General features: G+C 41.1%; 1 protein-coding gene across 1 annotated transcript in view; it reads left to right on the top strand.

The window, feature by feature from the left end:
- The window catches only part of LOC126272584 (putative phosphatidate phosphatase), a 337576-nt gene that overhangs the window by 221783 nt on the left and 90599 nt on the right, over nt 1-25194 (top strand). Inside the window, exon 5 of the mRNA XM_049975510.1 lies at nt 6074-6131. Within this exon, the coding sequence (XP_049831467.1) occupies nt 6074-6131 (58 nt within the window). The remainder of the gene's footprint in view (nt 1-6073; nt 6132-25194) is intronic.

Here is a 25194-nt window from a genome sequence, read left to right on the forward strand (position 1 = left end):
ATCGAGTCTTCTAGTCAAGTTGTGCCACAAACTCCTCTTCTCCCCAGTTCTATTCAATATATCCTCATTAGTTATGTGATCTATCCATCTAATCTTCAGCATTCTTCTGTAGCACCACATTTTCTTCTTGCCCAAAGTATTTATCGTCCATGTTTCACTTCCATACATGGCTACGCTCCATACAAATACTTTCACAAATGACTTCCTGACACTTAAATCTATATTCGATGTTAACAAATTCCTCTTCTTCAGAAACGCTTTCCTTGCCATTGCCAGTCTACATTTTATATTCTCTCCACTTCGACCATCATCAGTTATTTTGCTCTCAAATAGCAAAACACCTTTACAACTTTAAGTGTCTCATTTCCTAATCTAATTCCCTCAGCATCAGCCGAGTTAACTCTACTACATTCCATTATCCTCGTTTTGCTTTTGTTGATGTTCATCTTATATCCACCTTTCAAGACACTGTACATTCCGTTCAACTGCTCTTGCAAGTCCTTTGCTGTCTCTAACAGAACTACAATTACATCAGCGAACCTTAAAATTTTTATTTCTTCTCCATGGATTTTAATACCTACTCCGAATTTTTCTTTTGTTTCCTTCACTGCTTGCTCAATATACAGATTGAATAACATCGGAAAGAGGCTACAACCCTATCTGACTCCTTTCCCAACCACTGCTTCTCTTTCGTGTCCCTCGATTCTTATTACTGCCATCTGGTTTCTGTACACACTGTAAATAGCCTTTCGCTCTCTGTATTGTACCCCTGCCACCTTCGGAATTTCAAAGAGAGTATTCCAGTCAAATTTCCTAAATAAAATGTGATGTTACACGGCTATAACTAATATTCCAGTCCCAAAACGCTGTAGAAAGGGAACCGCTGCTCAGAATGACGTCAAATTTGAGCAGTGCACTATTGATGCAAGGAAAAGTCATGAGAAAACAGACTTGGGCAATAGTGCGCATCAACGGACACGCGCCACACGGCTGTTCCTAAGTTTGCGTCCGAGACGTCCAGCGTGAATGTCTCCACGAAGAATCGCATACTGCTGGTAAAGTTCTTTTCCAAGACGGTGACTGTGCGCCAGTAGGCCAGCAGAAGTTCGGGCTACTCCTGGGACGAAATGTCTGCTAAGGGTCTGGGGAAGGTATTTACAAAATTCGAAAAGACAGGTTCTCCTGAAGTGGCCGAGGGATGAAAGCAGTAGATGCGATGTCTGTCGAAGGTGTGGCCACAACATTGCAGGAGCGGTCGAGCAGTGGTGTGCAAACATGCAGTGATAGGGAAACTGCTCGGACGTTGGTCATGCATGCGAGCGCGGTGCATAAAATTCTACGAAACATCCTGCGTTGCTATCCATACAAAATCACCCATGTTCAGGAGTTGGGCCGGCCGCGATGGACGAGCGGTTCTAGGCGCTTCGGTCCGGAACCACGCGAGTGCTACGGTCGCACGTTCGAATCCTGCCTCGGGCATGGATGTGTGTGATGTCCTTAGGTTAGTTAGGTTTAAATAGTTCTACGTTCTAGGGAACTGATGACCTCAGATGTTAAGTCCCATACTGCTCAGAGCCATTTGAACCATTTTTTTTCAGGAGTTGCTTCCTGCTGACCCACCAGCAAGACAAAGGTTCCGTCTGGAATTTCTTGCTCGGATGGAATTGGACAACGAATGACCATGGAACATTCTGGGGTCTGACGAAGCCCATTTGCATCTCCAATGGTATGTCAATACGCAGAAATGCAAATTATGGACAACGGAAAACACGCACGCTCGTCTACCAGAACCGCTTCATCCTGTAAACTGTGTGGCACGGGTTAACGGCATCGTTCACCGTAGGGCCGTATATTTTCGAGGAGGTGACTCCTGCGGATGCTGTTACCTATGTCGTCAACGGTAAACGCTGTGAGAGTCTTTTGCGCAACAACGTCATTCCAGCCATTCAACAGTGTGGATGTGTGATGGGGCCTTTTCTGTGCAAGATGCCGATTCTCCGCACATTCCAAAGCCGGTGAAGCGGCTGATACAGAGGCGCCACGAAAATAGCTGAATTGTAGATACGCGCTGCACAACGCATTCTGGACGTGAACCCCGAGATATTCCGATCTGTTGTGGAACATGCTGTTTCTCGATTTCGGCTTGTGGGAAAAGACGGTGGACAGCATATTAAACATGTCTTGCGCCATCTCACGACGGTAAGAAACCTATGTAATTTGGAATTTATGCGGTTTTTCGCCTCAGGAAAACTAAAAACCGGTTTTCCCCATCCGATGTGGTACGACCTTGCGTGGTAGATAGACTTAACTGACAGTGCCACAGATGTTGACGCCGAACTTGTGCAGTCATGCACACTGAACAGTCGTATTAAAACCTTCCCGACTCCTCTGAATCTCTTTCGTTACACAACCTTCCTTCTACAGTAACCTATGAAACCTTCCCTTAGGATTTCTATCTCTTGCTTAATAATAACAAATGAAATCTTCCCTTTCAAATTAATTCTCTTTGCCAATCTTCGCATACAAATTTAAATGCTGCTTATTAAAAGTGATTTTCTGATTATTTCGACGAAACATAGAATGTGTCGTCGTCGTGGCGCTCAGTCATTACCTGCACTAACCCAAAACTGTTCCTTACCTTTTTTTTTTACTGTTACTGGATCGCCATCTGACTGCTACATCGAACTGCGACATGAATATACTTACTCTGTTTCACTATACTCTATTAGCTGCTGGTGGGCTGTCATAATAAGTGGTTGTATTTATTACCAAAGCTGACGTTATTCTGTAATTAATTTGACTGAAGTTACGTAATTCATAGTTAAACATTTTCTTGACAACAATAAAATTTTGCAAAGTTTTACGTTGATGGTTTTGGGATGGATTATAATTAGTAATCCAATATTGCTGGGAAAAATTAATTATATTCAGAATGAAATGATTTTACAAACGTTCAAATGGGACTTACCTTTCACAATAATCTTACAACTAGCATTGGGCAAACATACCTTCAGTAGTCGTGAGTTTCTCAAAAAATTAATTCAATAATATTAGTTCCACTTATGATAATAGTTAGCTGATGTCTCTGTACATCCATTTATAATCTCTTATAAATAATAACTGGTGGCTGGCAGGCACACCGCTCCTCTCAACCTCTCGCTTCAGACCTGCTACCAACCCGCTTCACTTCTCGCTTGCTACTGACTTCCTACGAACATCTTTCATAAATTGTGGTTTGACAATAGACAATAGAAATATACACGTCTTACAGTATTACGATTCACCTGTCATTGTAGCTGACTTCATTTACGTTAAGACGCTTACAGCACCATCTATTAGTAAAATTTTCGTTAAAGTTTTTTTTATTCCATGACACTTTCCCCAGTGTCAATAATATGCTGTTCAGATTTGATGTCTTTTTAGCAGCGATTCTCTTTCTACAGCGTTTTGACACTGGTACTTAGTTATGGACACTCTGCATACTTAAGTGTTTATTCATATCTTTTTTGTTCTCTCCAATTAATATCACACTGAAGTACCTCTGACTGATTCAAAGATTTTAAACTGACTTGGAACCGCACTTACAAATCACGCAACAGAAATCTCACAACAGAATGAAACTACTAAGCGATCGAACATACGGAATGCGTTCCCCCAACATTCTCCAAACCTCTCACTCTTCTAATTCTTTGCTATGCCTGTATATACACCCCACCAAAGCGCTCTCTTTCTCTCTCGCTCCGCTCTCGCCACGCACCCTGCTTTGCTTCCCGTATCCGTTCACCCTTTCCCACTGAAACTCTGTATGAACTTACGAGTAATTCCCGTCTCTGTTCTCCCTGCACTTCCTTCCCACTTGATATCGTTCACCCCATCGTCTTGTTCCTGAAGATCAACCATCCAATGCTCTCGCCTGAAGAGCAGTATTTACGCATAAGAAATCAGCATCTCGTTTCGGCGTCCAGTTAAAACTGCTCGTGTTTATGACTCCCAGCCATGTTCCCGTCTATAACTGTGGAGCAAGGTGTCGAAAACACGAACTATCTACTCCTTGGAAGGCGCAAATAATGTAAAGGCTAATCTGATCGTGGTTACGGTATACAATTTTCGTGGTTCAACCGAACTAGTTTTCGTCATAAAAAAAAGAAACTGTACGAACGTTTCTTACTCCGTAGGTACAAACTCGCTTCAGCAACAGATGAAAGTTGAAAGACACAAGTGCCGTCTTCGCTTTATTGATGCTGAGAAAAGATACCCGAGTCAGTAAATAGTTAATCGTATGGTGTCAAGCACTGGGTTGTTTACAGTGTGCAACCGTCTTGTTATGTACTTTTCTAACCATTAGTCTGAAGGTTGGCGAGACGTCATTACTCGACAATTTCTGTCCTTAGTCAGGCTCTTGATCTACCATACCTTCTATACCCAACAACAGCAACAACAACAACAATATAATCTACAACATTTCGCGTCTTCGGTTCCAATTATTCCCAGTCGTCGAATTTGCTGATCAGGGATATCTTAGCTCTTAAAGGTCGTAAATGAATACATCAGAGGGTAAGATCGAACAAGCAATGTAAGTTAGAAGTTTATGAACTGCTATTTTTCTTCTGAAAAGGATTTAGCTCAGTGCTATACCTATGCTCATTATCCAAACTACGATTGTGAGCGGTGTCAACTGAAAGTTATGACGGTATCAAGGAATTCTTGGTTGAGATGACATGGGATGTAGTATCGGATGTAGATACGGATGTAGATATAACGCAAGCCCAAGAGACTTATTGCTGTCCATAGAGCAACCTGTAACAAAGTACTGTCTGAATAAAGTTGCAAAAACATTCAGTCAGATCTTGATAAGGTTTCAGATTGGTGCGAAGAGTGAAAATTTACTTGAGGTGTTCAGAAATGTAAAAGTAACCACTTAAAATGCGATGCGTAGTGTCCTAGACTACAATATCAGTGAGTCCCAACAAATACCTCGGTGCAGCAGCTTGTCGGGATATGAAATGAAATGATCACATAGGCTCAGTCTTAGATTAAGCAGTTGATAGACTTCTGGCACGTAGCAGAGCAAATCTGAAACTTAAACTAAAATCGTTTCGCGTGAGCATTGCCGTCTATTGTAAAAACGAGTTAAAGACGAGTTTTTAACTGAAACTCGTAGAATAATAGCGAAGTGCAGTTAGTTGAGAAAGGAGATTGCTTACAAAACACTTGTGCAACTTATTCTATAACATTCCTTAAGTCCGTAGGACACATACCACGTAGGACTAATAGGAGGTACTGAATGTATACAGAGAAGAACAACAGTCACATATTTGTTCGAACCATGAGAGAGTATCACCGAGATGCTGAAGAAATTGTATAGGCAGACGCTTAAAGATAGGCGCAAACTATGCCGAGGAAGGGTACTTACACTGTTTCAAGAACCAGTGTAGAGTGACGAATTTAGAAACGTACCAACCCCCTACATACCTCTCACATAGTAATCGCGAAGCGCAATGAGGCGTTTAAGTAATATCTCCTCCCTCTCTTCACAGGCGAATGGAACGGGAAAAAGCCCTAGCACCTTGTACAATGAAAACAATACACAGTCGCGTGTGATCTGTCCGTGCAAATTATTATTATCATTATTATTATTATTATTATTTCTTTTACTAAGCTACGTGAAGTCGATCGTGTTTGAAACCCACTGGAAACTGAAGAGTTGGTCGGTAGTGTCCTAACTGCCTCCTCTTTGCACGGCATACTAGAGCAATATTTAAGAGAGTTCAGCAAAATTTTATACTCGCTGCAATGCAAGCATTGATAATGGCAATCGTGAGTTTGAACAGTTGCTAATTTCGTTGCTGTTGCTATGAGATGCCAGTCGTTTGTATCAATTAAAGAAAACAAACATTAATTGCCAACCTTTTTTTCCTCGTCACAAAACATTCCGTTAAGAATTCTATACCATCTGTACGCTTATGACGCTAAAGACTTTGAGCACCCTGCATGTTACTTCAGATATCTTATTGTAGAAAGGTATTTCATTCTGACTTAACACTATGTAATAAGTGTACTTCTTTATTTGCAGGCTTTCCTTCCCGTCTGGCCATTCTTCCCTGTCGTTCTACGCCGCAGTTTTTACGATTGTAAGTAACCAGTATTCACCAGCCTTCTCTTGGCTGTTGTGCTTTCTAATTCTCAATCGGAGGAAGGCAGAAAAATTGTATCTGCCGACTTCCAATTTTGGCGTCAACCAATACTGTCTGCAGTACGATATGTGCATGAAAAACACGTGTTTCAAAGACACCACGGTGACGCACTCCACCATGGTCGACCGATGGCTAAACGGGCAAATACAGACATCACCTGGCATAGAATCTTCGTAAGAGAACGTATAATCTGTAGTATTCTGCTTTTCTTGTAATTACATGCTCTATAAAATTTATGCTCCCAAACACACACTGCTTCAGAAAAAACTCGATAAACAGTGTGAACGACTGCTTCGCAAAATCAAATTACCCTGAATAGAACTTTTAGTACCGAATATCGATGTATTCATTAAATATACGTGGCTGTGACAATTTATATTACACATCCTCAGAAAGGTGCGATCAATTTAACGCCTGTGCTTTAGGTACCACGGATTGGTGAAACTCAGATGCATGTTGATGACTTACCTACTTACTGCTGTCCTTGCTCCGTACTCTGACTACATTTCACAGTTTTCATGAGATCTTGCTGACTGGGGATGGATACATTCATGATGCTCGTTAATTTTCTGGCGTCAGACTGATGCTAAGCAACGGCGTTTGCCGCTCCAGAGATCGCTGTATTGTTGAGATTTGCTTCACGTCGCGATATCCTTTTTACTCTAAGAAGACGATATCCGGAAAACCATCACCGCATAATAGGGAAACTATCCAGCGATGGTAGTACAGGCGTAATTTGGTTCGGACCACAGGGCGGTTTCCCCCGAGGGGAAGGAACCTCTGGAAAGTAAGTACAAATAGAAACGAAAGAGAGAAAATATAAATGAGAAGAAAAAGTGGAAATATTAATCAAATCAGGCGGTCAACTGAAGTCTTTCGGCATGTTAAAACAATGAAAGTTTATTTTGTAAATCATTCTGTCGTAAAGATACGCGAATCAATTACCTCTGTTTATGCAGGTCCAAAATCAGTCTGCTTTATGTATTTATATACTTATTGATTGGCGACTGCATGGAGTGCTGTGTGCAGAATGATCGCTTCTCAGTTTTGGTTATTGATAACTTGATACCAGTGTCTGAGCTTATTTGCACAGCGCTGAAGATGATCACCATGTGATCGAAAATCTCATTTTGCTATCAATAAAACATCAATATTACGGCCAACACTGACCTTCCATTTAATTTATATACTTAGCCTGATCAGATTACGGCCATTATGCCCTCTCTTACACATGACCAGAGTTTCAAGCATACAATACCTATTATATCATAGTTACCTAAGAAATAACAATTTCAATATGACAACTACGTAGTTTTAAATTTATTTGAATGTTTGAAGTGCAGCGTGAGTAAATTATACTGACCATGAACTCACAATGTTTATATTGGCATTACTTGTACTGCTGCAGCTGAAGCCACTAACAGTAATAATAATAATAATAATAATAGTGACATTAGTAAAAATAATGATAGTGGCAGATATAGGGAGTACTTTTAGGTCTACAAAATATATGTTTTCTGAGATTACGAGTTCTGGTGAAAGGGCCGGCCGAAGCGGCCGTGCAGCTCTAGGCGCTACAGTCTGGAGCCGAGCGACCGCTGCGGTCGCAGGTTCGAATCCTGCCTCGGGCATGGATGCGTGTGATGTCCTTAGGTTAGTTAGGTTTAATTAGTTCTAAATTCTAGGCGACTGATGACCTCAGAAGTTAAGTCGCATAGTGCTCAGAGCCATCTTGAGTTCTGGTGAAAGGATATTTAAGGAGACTGCATCGGCTATGAATACTTGGGAATGAGGGAGATCTGGATGGAAAGAGGGATGTACAAGGGTACTGAGTGCGTACAGGGATAACGGTAATCTTATTGGTGATTTAGAAGATATGTCATTATCAGTCATCGGAAGCTGAAGATTTTATTCAGTTCTCTAATGTAATGCGGGAGGGTTTCCTGCTACTGAAAAAGTACCGGTACATTTAGAAGGCGGCTGATCGGTTGAGTGGGACACAAGGGATTTTGCTGTGATGAGAAAGGGTGTTTCTGCCATGTTGCTCACGCAAAAGCGTTAAGCTCGACGAGAGATATGAGGATATGCAAATCTGTCTACACGCAGCCAGTATAGTTGTGCATATGATGGTGAAATGTGATCAAAGAGTCGAACATCACAGCTATACAAACACAGGCATTCATAACCTGTTACAGGCGCCGTGAGCATTAGGATATGAACATCAGTTAACTGAACATAGGGTGCCAGTAATTAAACTTTCGCTGCTTGAGCCAGTGTAGACGGAAAACTATTCGTTGCATATGTACACAACTTTATTTGGATTTATGTTGTTAGTGACATTAGTGTCATGACTTGCCGCTAGGTGCCAGTACTCACACGGCGACGTAGTGATGAAACACAAACACCAGCGTGCATTACAGCTATAGACAGTCAACATGGGTATGGAAAAGGTGAGCAGAGATTTACTCGTAAAGCCGTTTTCTCAAAATAACGGCAATAGTGCTGCTACTCTTCACCAGCATAGGCGCATTAAAGGAATACTTACCTTTCCGCACCGGGCTGAAGGACGTGATTCGAAAGTTCGAATCACCGATCGTTCCAAACTGCGTGCCCACCAAGATCAGTAGATTTCAACCCGTCTGATTTCTGGCTGTGGGGTTACCTGAAGAAAAGAGTCTATCAACAGGACACTAAGACACTTCGGAAGTTGAGGATGAGCATTGCGAGGTAGGTAGCCTATATTCCGACTGGGATATTTCAAGCAGCAGAAGAGCAATTTATAGTGCTGCTCCAGGCTATTGTAGATGTACATGGTCGCCACACTGAGCAACCTTTGTAACCTGGAACGTAAACATGGCACGCAGTTAACAGACATTAACCTGTCACGAGGAAATTAAAATGTATTTCTTTCAGTAGTTTATTAGATATTTGTCTTCCACACGTTCTTACAAATATTTCTACAAAGTTACAATATCTGTGTGTCTTAACTGGACTGCTGTTAGAAGTTACTTGAGAGCATATAATCGCTCTTTCCGTATAGTATGCTGTTAATATACACAACAAAAAATGTTTTGCATGACCCAGTTCCCAGAACTCCTATAGACGTTGATTGTGGATATTGTATCTAAAAATTAGAAGACAGAGCAGGGCTATTATAATGATGAGATAAATAATGAAAGTTGTCGAAGCCTGTATTGTAGGCCTGTCTTCAACACGATAATATGTGACCGTGAAAAGATGATTAATCAGTTTTTGCGTGTCAGAACTAACTTCACAATAAAATGAAGTTTATAAATCAGCACTTACGGCTGCGACAGTGCCGGGCGATCCATTGCTTCATAGTTTTAAGACGACCAACAAAATATTTGCTGAAAATCATGAAAAATTATTAAATGAGGACAAGGAGTAAATTAAATAATACTAATCAGTAAAGTAAATATACACTGAATATACCAAAGAAACTGGTATAGGCATGCGTATTTAAATACAGAGATATGTAAACAGACAGAATACGGCGCTGCGGTCGGCAACGCATATATAAGACAACAAGTGTTTGGTGCAGTTGTTAGATCGGTTACTACTGCTACATTGGCAGGTTATCCAGATTTAAGTGAGCGACGGGACACAGCATCTCCGAGGTAGCGATGAAGTGGGGATTTTCCCGTACGACCTTTTTACGAGTGTACTGTGAATATCAGGAACCCGGTAAAACATCAAATCTGCGATATCGCTGCAGACGAAGAAAAGATCCTACAAGAACAGGAGCAACGACGACTGAAGAGAATCGTTCAACGCGACAGAAGTGCAACCCTTCCACAAATTGCTGCAGATTTCAGTGCTGGGCCATCAACAAGTGTCAGCGTGCGAACCATTCAACGAAGCTTCATCGATATGGGCTTTTGGAGCCCTTGATTACTGCATGACACAAAGCTTTACTACTCGCCTGGGCCCGTCAACACCGACATTCGACTGTTGATGACTGGAAACATGCTGCCTGGTCGGACGAGTCTCGTTTCAAGTTGTATCGAGCTGGTGAACGTGTACAGGTATGGAGACAACCTCATGTGTCCATGTACCCTGCATGTCAGTAGGGGACTGTTCAACCTGGTGGAGACTTAGTAATGTGTAGGGCGTGTGCAGTTGGAGTAATATGGGACCTCTCATACGCCTAGATACGACTTTGACAGGTGACACGTAAGTTAGAATCCTGTCTGATCATCTTCATCCATTCATGTCCATTGTCCATTGCAACGGAATTGAGCAATTCCAGCAGGACAATGCGACACCCTACACGTTCAGAATTGCTAGAGAGCGGCTCCAGGAACACTCTTCTGAGTTTAAACACATCCGCTGGCCACCGAACTCCTGAGACATGAACATTATTCAGCATATCTGGGATGCCTTGCAACCTGCTGTTCAGAAGAGATCTCCACCCTCTCATACTATTACGGATTTGTAGACAGTCCTCTAGGATTCATGGCACCAGTTCCCTCCAACACTATTTCAGGCATATATCGAGTCTATGCCACGTCGTGCTGCAACACTTCTGCGTGCTCGTAGGGGGCTTCCGCGATATTATGTAGGTGTACCAGTTACTTTGGCTCTCCAGTACACATATTATTGCATTTCAGCGTATCTAAATTAGCATCGTAAGACACAACCTTTTGTTACATCCGTTCATTGAGACGGCTACAACAGAAGAGACAGAGACCACGACAGTATTGAGCCACTAGCATTCTTCATAAAGCAAAGTCATTTCGTAAATAAGTCACAGAACACCTCTGAGATAGGGAGCTGTAATACTAACTGTGGGATTACAAAGACACATGCTGAGGCATCAAGAAATCGACAGTTTCGTAATGGACCGAATTGTGGAGAGTAAAAGTGGTATACACAGGCCAGTACCTGAGTGCAGTAACCGGTTTCAGAGGAAGACTGTTTTAGTAGATACGCAGAGACGAAGAGTATTTCAGTGGATTGACTGGCGAGGACAGCTGCATGATACCGATTTCACACTCAAGATAGCAACAGAAACAACAAATAATACACTTCAGAGACTATAACATGGCAATCGGTCGCGAGCGTAAACAATCTAGAGCCCAGATCGACCGGCGCGGTGGGGCGGTGCGGGAGGAAATAAAGCCAGCCTTACCCTCTCAGGCCTGGCACCCTAAAACTCAAGGCGTCCACATAGATTAATTCAAGAGGGGACAAGATTCTAAAATTACCACTTTTGTACAACTCATTCCGTAAATTTGGTAACACAGGTTCGCCAAAGAGCTAAAATTTATAGGAAATGCTCAAAACTTATTTTATCTTAAGGTCACATTCTCATTCATATGAGCAAAAAATAGGCAAAGTTTGGAAATTTTTTGAGTCACCTAAAAGACGAAAAGACATACAAAGGATCTGGTTGGGGACTATGATTGATCATGCTCTGAACTTAATTTTAGATTTTCAGTGCAAAAACAAATGGCCCCCATAATCATTATTTGATCAAGGGCCTCAGAGTTTGAAGTTCGCAGATGCGAGCTATGTAGTCCTCAGAAGTTACCTGAAATCAAAAATGGATAACTTCAGTTGATACTATATTAAATTTAGTAGAGGTTATTCCTAACCTAAATGAAATAACCTTGAACTTAACGACTGGTGATAACTCGAACTTTAAGTTCTATTGTTTGGTGGTTGCGTCACTCTTTATAGCTTTACGAAAAATAGGAATATTAACAAATTGCACATATTATAGATATAAGCTCCCAAGAAAAGTGATTACTTTTCGGAAGTCAGAAGTTAATAGGATGAACTGTTTTTAGTTTGTGCTGCACGCAGTTTTGAGAAATCATTTCGTCTTTAAGCGATAGGGAAAGCTATAGTATTATTAGTTTAATTTGCATAAAAATACACGTTATTATATATTTTTGATGTCGTTGAACACAAATCTGAAGTTCGATTTTCAAAATTCAAAATGGCTAATCTAATATGACGGATCTAAAATTATATTTTGATTAGTTTTGACTAAAATTTGACAAAAAAAGGACTTTAGTTACTTAGTTTAGTCTGCAATTCCAGGACCGTATATCAGCCGTTTCTCTAACTCGAATTGTTTCTGGAGAGCAGTTCCCTCGTTCTTCTTGGCGAGAAAATCCGATCTGGCTGAGCTGGACATGCTGCGTTCTTCAGCCTGCACACAATGTTCGTCGGGTTTTGGGCGAATATGTTTGCGTGTGTATTGCAATAGAAGTCATTTCCAACATTCTAAACACATATACCTTTCAAAAATGCAATAAAAAATCTGATTTTCGGCCATTTTGAATGAGAGCCTGGCCTTAAAGTATTGATTTTCACCCAATATTTGTGAGGTAGATTACTTTGGTATCCAACCCCTGACGTATTAGTACGAGCAAAATATATGTTTTGATATTATTAATATGACACATTTTTAGTCCAGTGATCCGAAATTACGTCCTCATATGACGAAGCCCAAGATATTCAAAGAGGCGTGAAATAAAATGTGAAAATATACAGGAAAATGTTTTTTTTCCTGTATCAATAATGTTGACACATCTTGAGCTTGGACCGTTACGGTAAGAAAAAAAGAAAAAATGTGAGATAGTGTTAATACTTTCATCCTTCTTTACCTCCTCTGCATTACTGCAGATGACGTGTCACTGAGCACATTTGTACTGTGCATGCAGTACACGTGAGGTGCCTAGTTGTTTCCACTGCCCTGTGTGGAATACGTAAGTTCTTGTACACTTCACTAACCTGCTGTCTTCATGATGACGATGTCCCCAGCACAGAAAACAGCACGCAGGTCGTGGATTCATTTTCTTAAGGCTGAAATTAACTTCGCAAGGAACTGCTGCTACGAATAAACTATAACTCATTTGGGATGTCACTTGCATTTTTATTGATATAAACACGAGAAACTATTCTTAATCACAACGTATTGACCATATCTTTCCACAGTCATTATATCTGGCTAAAATAACATGAAATACATCCTGCCACAGATAATATGTCTGTCTACTGGAACCGTCAGAACTGGAGAATAAAGTTACATGAATCAAATACTACTAATACAGACAACATGTCTGTACCTAGCGACGGTCGGAACTGTAGTAAATAAAATTGCATGATCAAATACTGCTATAACAGGCAACATGTCTGTCTACTGGAACGGACAGAACTGGAGAGCCGGTCTGCCCGAGACACTTCGCGCGCCAAGCCAGCAAGGCGTGACCCGAACGCCACCGAAGAGCATCGGCGGTAATATCGTCAGTCTTTTGTTTTAGTAATACTTTGATTTTAATAATTTTGAAATGACTGAGTGATAGCTGGCTGTTGAGAGATGTTTATTTAAAAAAAAAAGAAGTAATTTGGATGACAGGTTTAATTAATAATAGCAACTAAAATTTAACGTTTTGGCGCCCTTGCTCCGAACACAGCAGCCAGTCACAGAGCAGCAGCATCATGCAGGCAGTCTCTCTCACTGGAATGGTACCGAATCTAATATCTGTCATCGGTACCTCATCCCACATTGCGTCATCTCTATGCTTCTTGCATCTCCACTGCCCTCGGAATAGCTTCCTGGAGCCTAATATGATGGCTGAATAAGCCTGAAATATTACACCGTTTACTGTTTATTTGGCTTTTCTTCCACAGTTCAGTACACCTTCTTCGTGTTTTCATGCTTGATCCCTGTTCAGCTTTTGACGGGCTATCCACTGGTCCATTTTACCACGAAATCTGACGAGGGTGCGATGGGGTGTTTCCCTTGTAAGGAACGCTGTGCATTTTTTTTCCTCCTCATATGATCTCGTAAGTTTGTTGCGCCTCCTCACGTGTTTAATCTTTTAACGCAAATGGAGCAGTGTATCTCACTGGTACCGCATTTTGTAAAATACTTCCAAATTAGGCATTGTGCCATTCAGCAACACAACCAATGTGCACATGCACGCGGCAACACGCACGTACATTATTGTCGCTGCAATGCCCTACCGATTCCATTTGTCATGTGTTTGGTGATAGTTTCTAACTGTAGCATTGTTATTAAAATAGTGCTGCTTGCTTTTTCCAGTTTCTATAAAAACTCATTGTTTCAAAGCAATGGAAATATTACCCGTTTTTAAAAATCAATTGTAGCACTGCTGCTATGGCAAATTTATATGCCAATATTTTTAGCCAGTTACAAGGCGTACGACTTTGCTTCCGCCGTTTTTTACCCAACATTTGAGGCTTTAGTGAAACAAATTGTTACACGTGTATCATTCAAAGTATTATCCATCGCTGGCCACTAATTTCTCCCATCTTTCGAGCAGCGTACGAATCCCGCGTCGAAAAAATAGTTCATCTTTTGAAACACTCCACGAATCGATCCAATTTGTGACTTCTTCATGAGATCGGAAGTGTTGGTCTGCCAGGCCATGCGCCATTGATCTAAACAGGTGATAGCCAGAGGGAGCAGTGTCTGGAAAATACGGCGGGTGGAGTAGGACTTCACATTTTAACGTTTCCAAGTACGTTTTGACCTGTTTTGCAATATGGGGTCGAGCGTTGTCGTGCTGCAAAATCACTTTATCGTGCCTCTCGCGGTATTGTGGCCGTTTGTCTTTTAATGCTCTGCTCAAACGCGTTAACTGCGTTCGATAACGATCACCTGTGATTGTTTCACTTGGTTTTTAACACCTCATAGTACACGACGCCGAGCTGGTCCCCCAAATGCAGAGCATAATCTTGGAGCCGTGAATATTCGGTTTGGCCGTCGACGTCGAAGCATGGCCGGCCTATCCCCATGATTTTATGCGTTTAGGGTTATCGTGATGGACCCAGTCTTCGTCCCCGGTTACAATGCGATGCAGAAATCCCTTCCGTTTTAACCTCTGAAAGAACTGTTCACAAACAGACAAACGCCGTTCAACATCTCTCGGTTTCAGTTCACACGGGACGCAAGTTCCTTCTTTCTGAATCATGCCCATAGCCTTGCACGTTTTGAAGTGGCTTGCTGTGTCACTCCCACTAATCGTGCCAATTCTTCTTGAGTTTGACGCAAGTCTTCACTCAGTAATGTCTCTAGTGCTGCGTCTTCGAAAACATTCTCTCTTCCACCACGATCCCGGTCTACGACGTTAAAATCACCATTGGCTCAAATGGCTCTGAGCACTATGGGACTTAACATCTGAGGTCATCAGTCCCCTAGAACTTAGAACTACTTAAACCTAACTAACCTAAGGACATCACACACACACACCCGATAATCTGACATTTTCAGTCAAGAACAACTTTATGATGCAGACACAAATCGCCTAATGTTTGAATGAGGTTATGTTGACAAAGGTCCAAGCTAACTGCCTAATGTCTTCGTTCTGTTTCTTTCGACCGCTACTTACCGTTGTTGCCACCTATCGGCAAACGGAGGAAAAAGTCGTACACATTGTATTAGTAAAAAAATGATAGAAACCTGTTATAACCGACCAAACAAATACCGAGAAATACCGGTCATTTAGAACTAAAATACCGGTATCGGTTTTAACTGGTCGGTTTTTCTATTTCCTAACATGTACGAGGCCTACTCAAAAAATTCCGGAACTTTGTCCACAAATTTTTTCTACGCTTACCTTTTGCTTTTTGTGCATGGCCTCCTTCGAAATACTCTCTTCGACAACTGATACCCCACTCTCAACACCGTTTCCACATTCGGAAGCAGTCTTGGTACGCCTCTTGCTATATAGCGCGAATCGCCGTCTGCGACTATTCTTTTATCTTGTTTATCGTTGCAAATCTTCGTCCTTTCAACGGGGTTTTCAACTTTGGAAATAAAAATAGTACTCAGAGGTCAGGCCTAGAGAGTACAGATGATGAGGCAGCACACTGATATCGTTTTTTGTGCAGTAGTCACGCACCAACAGCGATGAATGTCCGCGTGCGTTATCGTGACGGAAAAGCCATCAATTGTCTCGCCACATTTCACGCCGTTTCCTTCTCACATTTTCTCGCAGGCATCGCAACACGTTGCGATAGTACCATCGATTAACAGTTTGTCCCTGTGGCACGAATTCATGAAGAACTAGTCATTCAAAGTTAAAAAAACTACCGGCATGGCTTTGACATTTGACCTGACCTGATTAGCATTTTTTGGTGTTGGAGAACCTTTCCCGACCCGTTGTCAACACTGAACCTTGGTCTTAACATCATAACCGTAGGCCCACGCCTGTTGTTGTTGTGGTCTTCGGTCATGAGACTGGTTTGATGCAGCTCTCCATGCTACTCCATCCTGTGCAAGCTTCTTCATCTCCCAGTACCTACTGCAACCTACATCCTTCTGAATCTGTTTAGTGTATTCATCTCTTAGTCTCCCTCTACGATTTTTAGCCTCCACGCTGCCCTCAAATACTAAATTGGTGATCCCTCGATGTCTCAGAACATGTCCTACCAACCGATCCCTTCTTCTAGTCAAGTTGTGCCACAAGCTCCTCTTCTCTCCAATTCTACTCAATCCCTCATCATTAGTTATGTGATCAACCCATCTAATCTTCAGCATTCTTCTGTAGCACCACATTTTGAAAGCTTCTATTCTCTTCTTGTCTAAGCTATTTATCGTCCACGTTACACTTCCATACATGGCTACACTCCATACAAATACTTTCAGAAACGACTTCCTGACACTTAAATCAATACTCGATGTTAACAAATTTCTCTTCATCAGAAACGATTTCCTTGCCATTCCCAGTCTACATTTTATATCCTTTCTTCTTCGACCGTCATCAGTTATTTTGCTCCCCAAATAGCAAAACTGCTTTACTACTTTAAGTGTCTCATTTCCTAATCTAATTCCCTCAGCATCACCCAACTTAATTCGACTGAATTGCGTTATCCTCGTTTTGCTTTTGTTGATGTTCATCTTATATCCTCCTTTCAAGTCACTGTCCATTCCGTTCAACTGCTCTTACAAGTCCTTTGCTGTCTCTGACAGAATTACAATGTCATCGGCGAACCTCAAAGTTTTTATTTCTTCTCCATGGATTTTAAACCTACTCCGAACTTTTCTTTTGTTTCCTTTATTACTTGCTCAATATACAGATTGAATAACATCGGGGAGAGGCTACAACCCTGTCTCACTCACTTCCCAACCACTGATACCCTTTCATACCCCTCGACTCTTATAACTGCCATCTGGTTTCTGTACAAATTGTAAATAGACTTACGCTCTCTCTATTCTACCCCTGCCACCTTCAGAACTTGAAAGAGAGTATTCCAATCAACATTGTCAAAAGCTTTCTCTAAGTCTACAAATGCTAGAAACGTAGGTTTGGCTTTCCTTAATCTTTCTTCTAAGGTAAGTCGTAGGGTCAGTATTGCCTCACGTGTTCCAACATTTCTACGGAATCCAAACTGATCTTCTCCGAGGTCGGCTTCTATCAGTTTTTCCATTCGTCTGTAAAGAATTAGTGTTAGTATTTTGCAGCTGTGACTTATTAAACTGATAGTTCGGTAATTTTCACATCTGCCAGCACCTGTTTTCTTTGGGATTGGAATTATTATATTCTTCTTGAAGTCTGAGGGTATTTCGCCTGTCTCATACATCTTGCTCACCAGCTGGTAGAGTTTTGTCATGACTGGCTTTCCCAAGGCCGTCAGAATGTTGTCTACTCCGGGGGACTTGTTTCGACTCAGGTCTTTCAGTGCTCTGTCAAACTCTTCACGCAGTATCTTATCGCCCATTTTGTCTTCATCTACATCCTCTTCCATTTCCATAATATTGTCCTCAAGTACATCGCCCTTGTATAAACCTACTATATACTCTTTCCACCTTTCTGCCTTCCCTTCTTTGCTTAGAACGGGGTTGCCATCAGAGCTCTTGATATTCATACAAGTGGTTCTCTTCTCTCCAAAGGTCTCTTTAATTTTCCTGCAGGCAGTATCTATCTTACTCCTATTGAGATAAGCCTCTACAGCGTTACATTTGTCCTCTAGCCATCCCTGCTTAGCCATTTTGCACTTCCTGTCGATATCATTTTTGAGACGTTTGTATTCCTTTTTGCCTGCGTCATTTACTGCATTTTTATATTTTCTCCTTTAATCAATTAAATTCAATATTTCGTCTGTTACCCAAGGGTTTCTACCGGCTCTCGTCTTTTTACCTATTTGATCCTCTGCTGCCTTCACTATTTCATCCCTCAAAGCTACCCATTCTTCTTCTACTGTATTTGTTTCCCGCATTCCTGTCCATTGTTCCCTTATGCTGTCCATGAAACTCTATACAACCTCTGGTTTAGTCAGTTTATCCAGGTCCCATCTCCTTAAATTCCCACCTTTTTGCAGTTTCTTCAGTTTTAATCTACAGTTCATAACTAATAGATTGTGGTCAGAGTCCACATCTGCCCCTGGAAATGTCTTACAATTTAAAACCTGGTTCCTAAATATCTGCCTTACCATTATATAATCTATCTGATACCTTTTAGTATCTCCAGGGTTCTTCCATGTATACAACCTTCTTTTATGATTCTGAAACCAAGTATTAGCTATAATTAAGTTATGCTCTGCGCAAAATTCTACCAGGTGGCTTGCTCTTTCTTTTCTTAGCCCCAATCCACATTCACCTACTATGTTTTCTTCTCTCCCCACGCCTAATCACCAGTAACGATTCTTTTAAGGAACATCTCCTTCTCACTTGCGCGACCCAAAAGCTCTTCACAGATCGCATGGGCGAAGGGCTTTCTGGCTCATGAGCCGTCGTACGAACTTGGTCGCAAAACGATGCTGGATTTCATGACATGATCCCGCTGAAATGTTTCTTTCTTCTGCAATCTCTCCGACATTCAGTCTTCGATTTGCGTGCACACTTGAGTTGACGTTCCTGACGTGACCGTCGTCGGTAAGCATCGAATGGCTTCCTGAACGAGAGTCATCTTTAACATCTGTCTGGCCATTTTTAACTTCTGTCCGCCATTTTTAAATAGTGCAAAACATTCCTAAGGCCGGTAGTACACTATCAAACTTCTTTGTCAAAGATATGATCAAAGATGTGATCAAATATTCGTCTGATTTATTTGACAAAGATCTTTGACGTGGCGCTAAAAAGGAGTATTACACTGTCATCATATTTTTCGTCAATGTTCAAGATGGCTAACAACAACAACTTTTTATTAACTGCAGCAGGTGCATGTACCACAATTGCACTATATGCACATGTGGAAGAGAGAACACTGGAGCGAAGCTAGCGCTTTACGTGGTAACATGTCACGTTGCAGTGAACAGAAGACAAGCGACTTCTTTGATCAAATCTACAGCGAGGCACTAGATGTGATCAAATATTTGACTACATTTGACAACCCTATTACACCATCAAATTTCTTTGACAAAGATATTTAACAAAGATATTGGACAGAGAAAATTTTTAGTGTAATACCGGCCTAACACCGATTACGGCTTAGGTACTCCTTACTGTTGACTTCCTACGTCATTTAGTGTGTCTCTGTTTAGGTTTTCCTGAAAACAAATTTTAATACAGACGCGTTGCTCCTCTAAACCGCCATCTCGAAATTCGCAAACAGTGCGACACAACGTCCTACTCAATACATCACTGAAAAATAACTAACAGACATGCAACATAAAAACTTCCGGCAGTTACACATTTAACACAGGCGATAAGATTCCAACCGCATTTCGCTCCGGCACATCACTGCGCGAAATTACGAATGTTCCAACAGCTGTAGAATGGACGACAACAATGAAAATTTGTGCCGGACCGGCATTCGAACCTGGGTTTCCCGCTCATCGTGAGCGGTCGCCTTAGCTTTTGGCTCTCCGTGCATGACTCACGGCCGGATCCAAACTTGCATATCACGTCTATATTTCGTCTACGATGCGTCTACAGCCTATACTCGTACATCAGTGTGTATTTTCCCGTACAGGTGAGACATTTTACTTGAAAATCGATTGCCCGGTATCCGCTGATAAATACGATATTACAGTGCCTGTGTTATTCTGAATTAAGATGCAAAGTTCCTTTCGGCAAGGTACTTTGGATCGCAATTAAGAATAACACAGGCACTGCAATATCTTATAGATTTGTCAGGTCCATCAAGAGAAGAAAAACAGTTTGTGGGTTTAACGTCGCGCTGACACTACTGAGTATTTCTTGGAATGCTGCTCATAGGATTCAGAACTTTAGAGTATTTAACGTTCCACGCAACGAGTAATTCGGGATTTCGTAGAACAGAATAATCCTTGTAACACAACGTTTCCCCGGAAAGATTAGGACCGTTACGTCTGCACTTCCTCGCGCTTTTATAAGAACTTCATCAACATGTTGGTCTCTATCGTAAAACAGTTGCGCTTACTTCTACAGCTGCGCCATCTGCAAGACGCCGGCGAAGCTTTCTCGTAGTAGTTCGCAAGCTTCCGCGGAGCGGCGCCGGTAGGCAGGCGACGGTTAAGAATACAGGCTCACTGCTAGAGAACCTGTAGACAGAGAGAGCGCCAGATTGCCGCCAGGACTTGGGACAGCAGTATACGCCGGCGAGGAAGCTTCGCCTTTGGGTCGTTCCTCAGCTTTGCATGTCAGCATCAAGAGCCCCATTACTATTAGCGCCTACGAATGTTAACTGCTGAGAAGACAAAAATGAGCATGTATGTTATCTGCCGAGTTGAGAAAATGTACTGTAGTACAGTTATGAGAATAATACATACCTTTAAAATAGTAACCAGTCACAAGATGTCGCATTTATATTTGTTCAAAATTTTCCACAACCGGTTCAGACCTTTTGCTGCTGGCTGCTGTGGTCAGTTTACTGCTATGATACCCTAACATGAACAAAGTACTGTGAATTCCTGATTTATCTGGCCATTGTATCCTACCTGAATAATTAATTTAGCTGTTTTAATGGCAGAGGGAGATCAGGTGACGCATATAGTAAGCAAGTTCAAGTGGATGTAGCTGCAGTAGCTATCCGGGGATGAAGAGGCTCTGCATAGAATAGAACAGCGTCCAGAGCTGCATCGTCGGACTGAAGACCACAACATCTTAAATTCATAATTCTTTCATACCTCTCATTTCATTGGGTTAAAACACCATGAGTGGTCTAGAATAATATACATTACAGTTCTGGACTGGTTGTATCTCTAAAACAGTTCGTTTATGGGGGTAGCCGTCCTTCAGCACATGAAAAATAGGTGATTTTCCAAATATCGATAAACCAAATGTCCTATTACGTGCAACTACAAAATTCAAAACACTCCCACTTGCGAACTAGCAGGACACATGTTGAAATTAGTATCTGAAACCTATAAAACAAAAGACAGAACTACAAGGAACACCTCGTAGTTACTACAACTCATAAAATATATAAAAGTCCCAAACATAGCTATCCTCCACTCTTTTGCAATAGAATATATTTACTCTAATACATTAGTAGCAGAAACAATAAATATTGTAAAACATGACAACCAAATAAACATCTTAGCTATAACCATTAACAGAAAAAACAATCAGCGTAGCTTTGAAATTTACCGTAAAACTACAGCAACAGACACTATCATACATCAGACTACAAATCAGCCACACTCAAAGAACCAACCAGCACTCAGTTAGGTGCCTCGTAGTCTTATTGCAGTACCACTCAGCTCAGAAAACTACCAGGAGGAAATAGACATCATCACACAAATGCCAACCAAAATGAGAGTAATAGCAATTTAGTCAAAACTTTAAACAAAAAATAAACAACAGATACAGTCAATAAACAAGACACATACCCATCCAAAAACAACAGCACAACGTAACACCACACAAACAAGCACAGACAGCAACAAAACAACGATAAAGACGCAGCGATCTACCAGAAAACAGGAGTATACCAACTACAATGCGACACGTCTGATGGCAGATATGCAGGACAAACCATCAGGATATTTGACTCCCAGTACAAAGAACATATCAGAACATGGAAATATGGGACAAGACACTCAACTTTTGCGGGATATTTAAGAGAAAATAATCACAAACCTACTAAAAGAGAGAAAGATATGAAAATAGAATAAAAAATTAAAGAAACCTCCAAATCCTACAAAAAAAAAAACAACATATATACAGAACAGGGGCTGAAAGGAAAATATTGCTAAATGATCAAATGAATACCACTAACTACCCACTGTTTAGCCTGATTGATCAAGGCAGTAATCCCAATAGATATCAAAAATTCAATTTCTCTCCCAAGTAAATATGTGTGTGAGTGGAAAAAAAGTACACACACAACTTACAACGGGACACATATAGTCACAGAAAAAATAACTGAATGCAAATCCTGAGAGAGTTGGCAACACTTACAGAAACGAATAACATATTGACATTCTAGACATAGAGAAATGCCAACTAAAGTGCTATATGATGGAAACAGCGACCAATAGGAAAGCTGCAAGCTTTCAACTAGTTTGCCACATGAGAGAAATCTGTTTGTTTTAAAAATAATGGATTAGAGGCTGATCTGTAAGTACTTTTCCATTTTATTATAAAAACCTATATGTGCAAACGAAAAAATCGTGTAATATTTCAGGACAACCACTCAACATGCCTTGTAACTATGCCGAAACGCGTCTGGGTGCACAGGATAAATAAATAAAAAAATTAAAAAGACTTAAAGTGCAACTTGGAAAAAACCTTTTTCCTTTGAGCTATTGTAATTCATTGCTTGCAAAATAATTTTGTATTAGTCATTTCTAAATCGAGACAAAAGGATACACCGAAAATGCTCTTTTGAATATATCAGACAACGGCTACGTACACTGAGGGAGAATGCAATTTAGAAAGCCGGCATCAAATTACGATCAAAAACGTATGTAGCGTTCTCAAGTTATGTTTCCCGCCAATTGAAAAATACGTCTTGGAGAAAACGGGTTTAAAGTTTTGGGTTATATTTCTTGTAGTTAAGTTAAACAGACCTCTAGTCATCGGTGCCTGAATCACACTGCACCTGTTCCAGATCCAAAACGAGGCCCTCCTCCGAAGTTTTCGTAGCCATGTTGCTCCTGCCGGCCTCCTTGGCAGTTTGCATCATCCGCTATTCTGCTCACTCGATAGCACTTCCATCTGGTGCCTGGCAAATTACGCCAGTAATCTCCGTCAATTAAACGACACTTTTTATGCAAAAGTTGTAACAGTCTGGTCCGTTCTCAAGTTCGAGCAGTTCATAATTCCCATAAAGCGTCTTAGGCCGTCGTTCAAATGACGTATCAACTAATCAACTGTTTTTTCTCGCTGTGAATGGTTTTCGGAGACACTTTTCACAAATCGTCTTGTAACTCGACACTAGAATTTTTTTTTAAAATATGCCTTTTTGGCTCACTGCATTTTCGTTTGCTTCTGTCTTACGTCCGAATGTGTCTGCCTGCACATTTTTCAGGTACTCCTCTCTCCGACACTGGTCTACGTTCGCTTCCGCTTTCAGCAGATCAAAATTATGGTAAAATACGCTGCCTGACACTAAAATAAAGCACCCAGAACGCAAGATCGGATATTAAAATATTGTAACTACCTTAGCGCCTGATGCTTCGCTCGCATGGACTATACGGCCTGAAGAGTTCTTTTTTATTATTTAATCGAATTTTTATGCTGCTCGCAAATTGCAACGCCTTCCAAGCTTTTTACGCCAATTAAGGCCATCTAAGCATGCTTTTTTCCGAATTTACTTCTGACCAAAAAGCTATTCTGGTAGCTAGAGTCAATTTTTTTTTTTTTTTTTTTTAGCGTTCTTGTGGAGATATTTCTATAACAACTTTCATCCTCTGACATACTTCTTTGAAACATTTTCTTTAAAATATTCATCCTTTTTTGTACTTCCTTGGGAGATTCAGACACACTGAAACACGTATTTTTCTAATTCTAACCGAGAAGTAAAATATCAGTTGTCATGGATATAACATTTAAAATCCATTAGTAGTTCTTTAGTAATTATTTATTTTCAGAAAACTTTCAGTCACTATTTTATCCCCTTAGTTGAATTTCCAAATTTGCTGAAAACGTATTTTTCAGTTTCTGACTGAAAAGCACAGTACCAGTTTTCGTAGTTCCAGTTTCAAAATTCCCTTAATAGTGACTTATTTTCAAAAAGCCTTTTATCTCCTATCCCCTTAGGACTGGAATTTCGAACAGTCCCTTTTTATATGATGCCTAGAGTATAAGATCCACACCCTTTCCAAACATCAAGTTTCTATCCTTAGCGGTTTGGGCTGGGCGATGAGGAGTCAACCAACTAGTCAATCAGGACAATGCCTTTTATATACGATAGATTTCGTGCACGGAAACGCCAAGGCGAGTATGAAAATGATTACAGTTAACATTATTTGTGGCAGCACTGTAATTGTGCTGTTGCCAGACTTTGTGGGGTAAATAAAAGTAATGAACAGCCTCGGATGTTGACAGATCGCTGTGAAGGACACGGAGATGCCGCATACTCAGACAGTCTTATTAACTCCTAAGATAGTTTGAAAGTAACGTCACTGTGGGCCTCCATTTGGCCAGCTAGTCGAATCGTGCATTATCCAGATCTGTGGGGTGTTCGGATGTGGCAGTGGACTGATTCTGAACTACACCAGACCATAAGGATAGCCATACTCGTCCTCAGAGTTTCGATGGACCTTGTCTGACAATGGAAGGGAGGTCCGACGCATTGTGCACCAAGCACATCATAAACCGTTCACACATGCGCTCGCCATCCGAACCACAGGAACGTAGAAATCAAGTGCAAGTTGGTAGGACAGCCTTAGGTTGAATGAATTGGGCCTTCGGAAGGCCCAAAAGAGCTTACTCACCAGAACCCACGTCCCCAAACTTCTGATACATGAAGCTGACTAGGCGCTGTGTTTAAGAGTGGCTACTACCAGTTCCAAAAACATCATTCGATATTAACAGTTCCAAATACGTTCACTGTCGTTATTTAAATTTGTGTGGAAAATGTTCCAAATGCGTCGTGATACTTCAGCTTCAGTAATCGAATATACATACATT

Source organism: Schistocerca gregaria, chromosome 5 (genome assembly GCF_023897955.1).
Source record: "Schistocerca gregaria isolate iqSchGreg1 chromosome 5, iqSchGreg1.2, whole genome shotgun sequence".
Classification (NCBI taxonomy): Eukaryota; Metazoa; Arthropoda; class Insecta; order Orthoptera; family Acrididae; genus Schistocerca; species Schistocerca gregaria.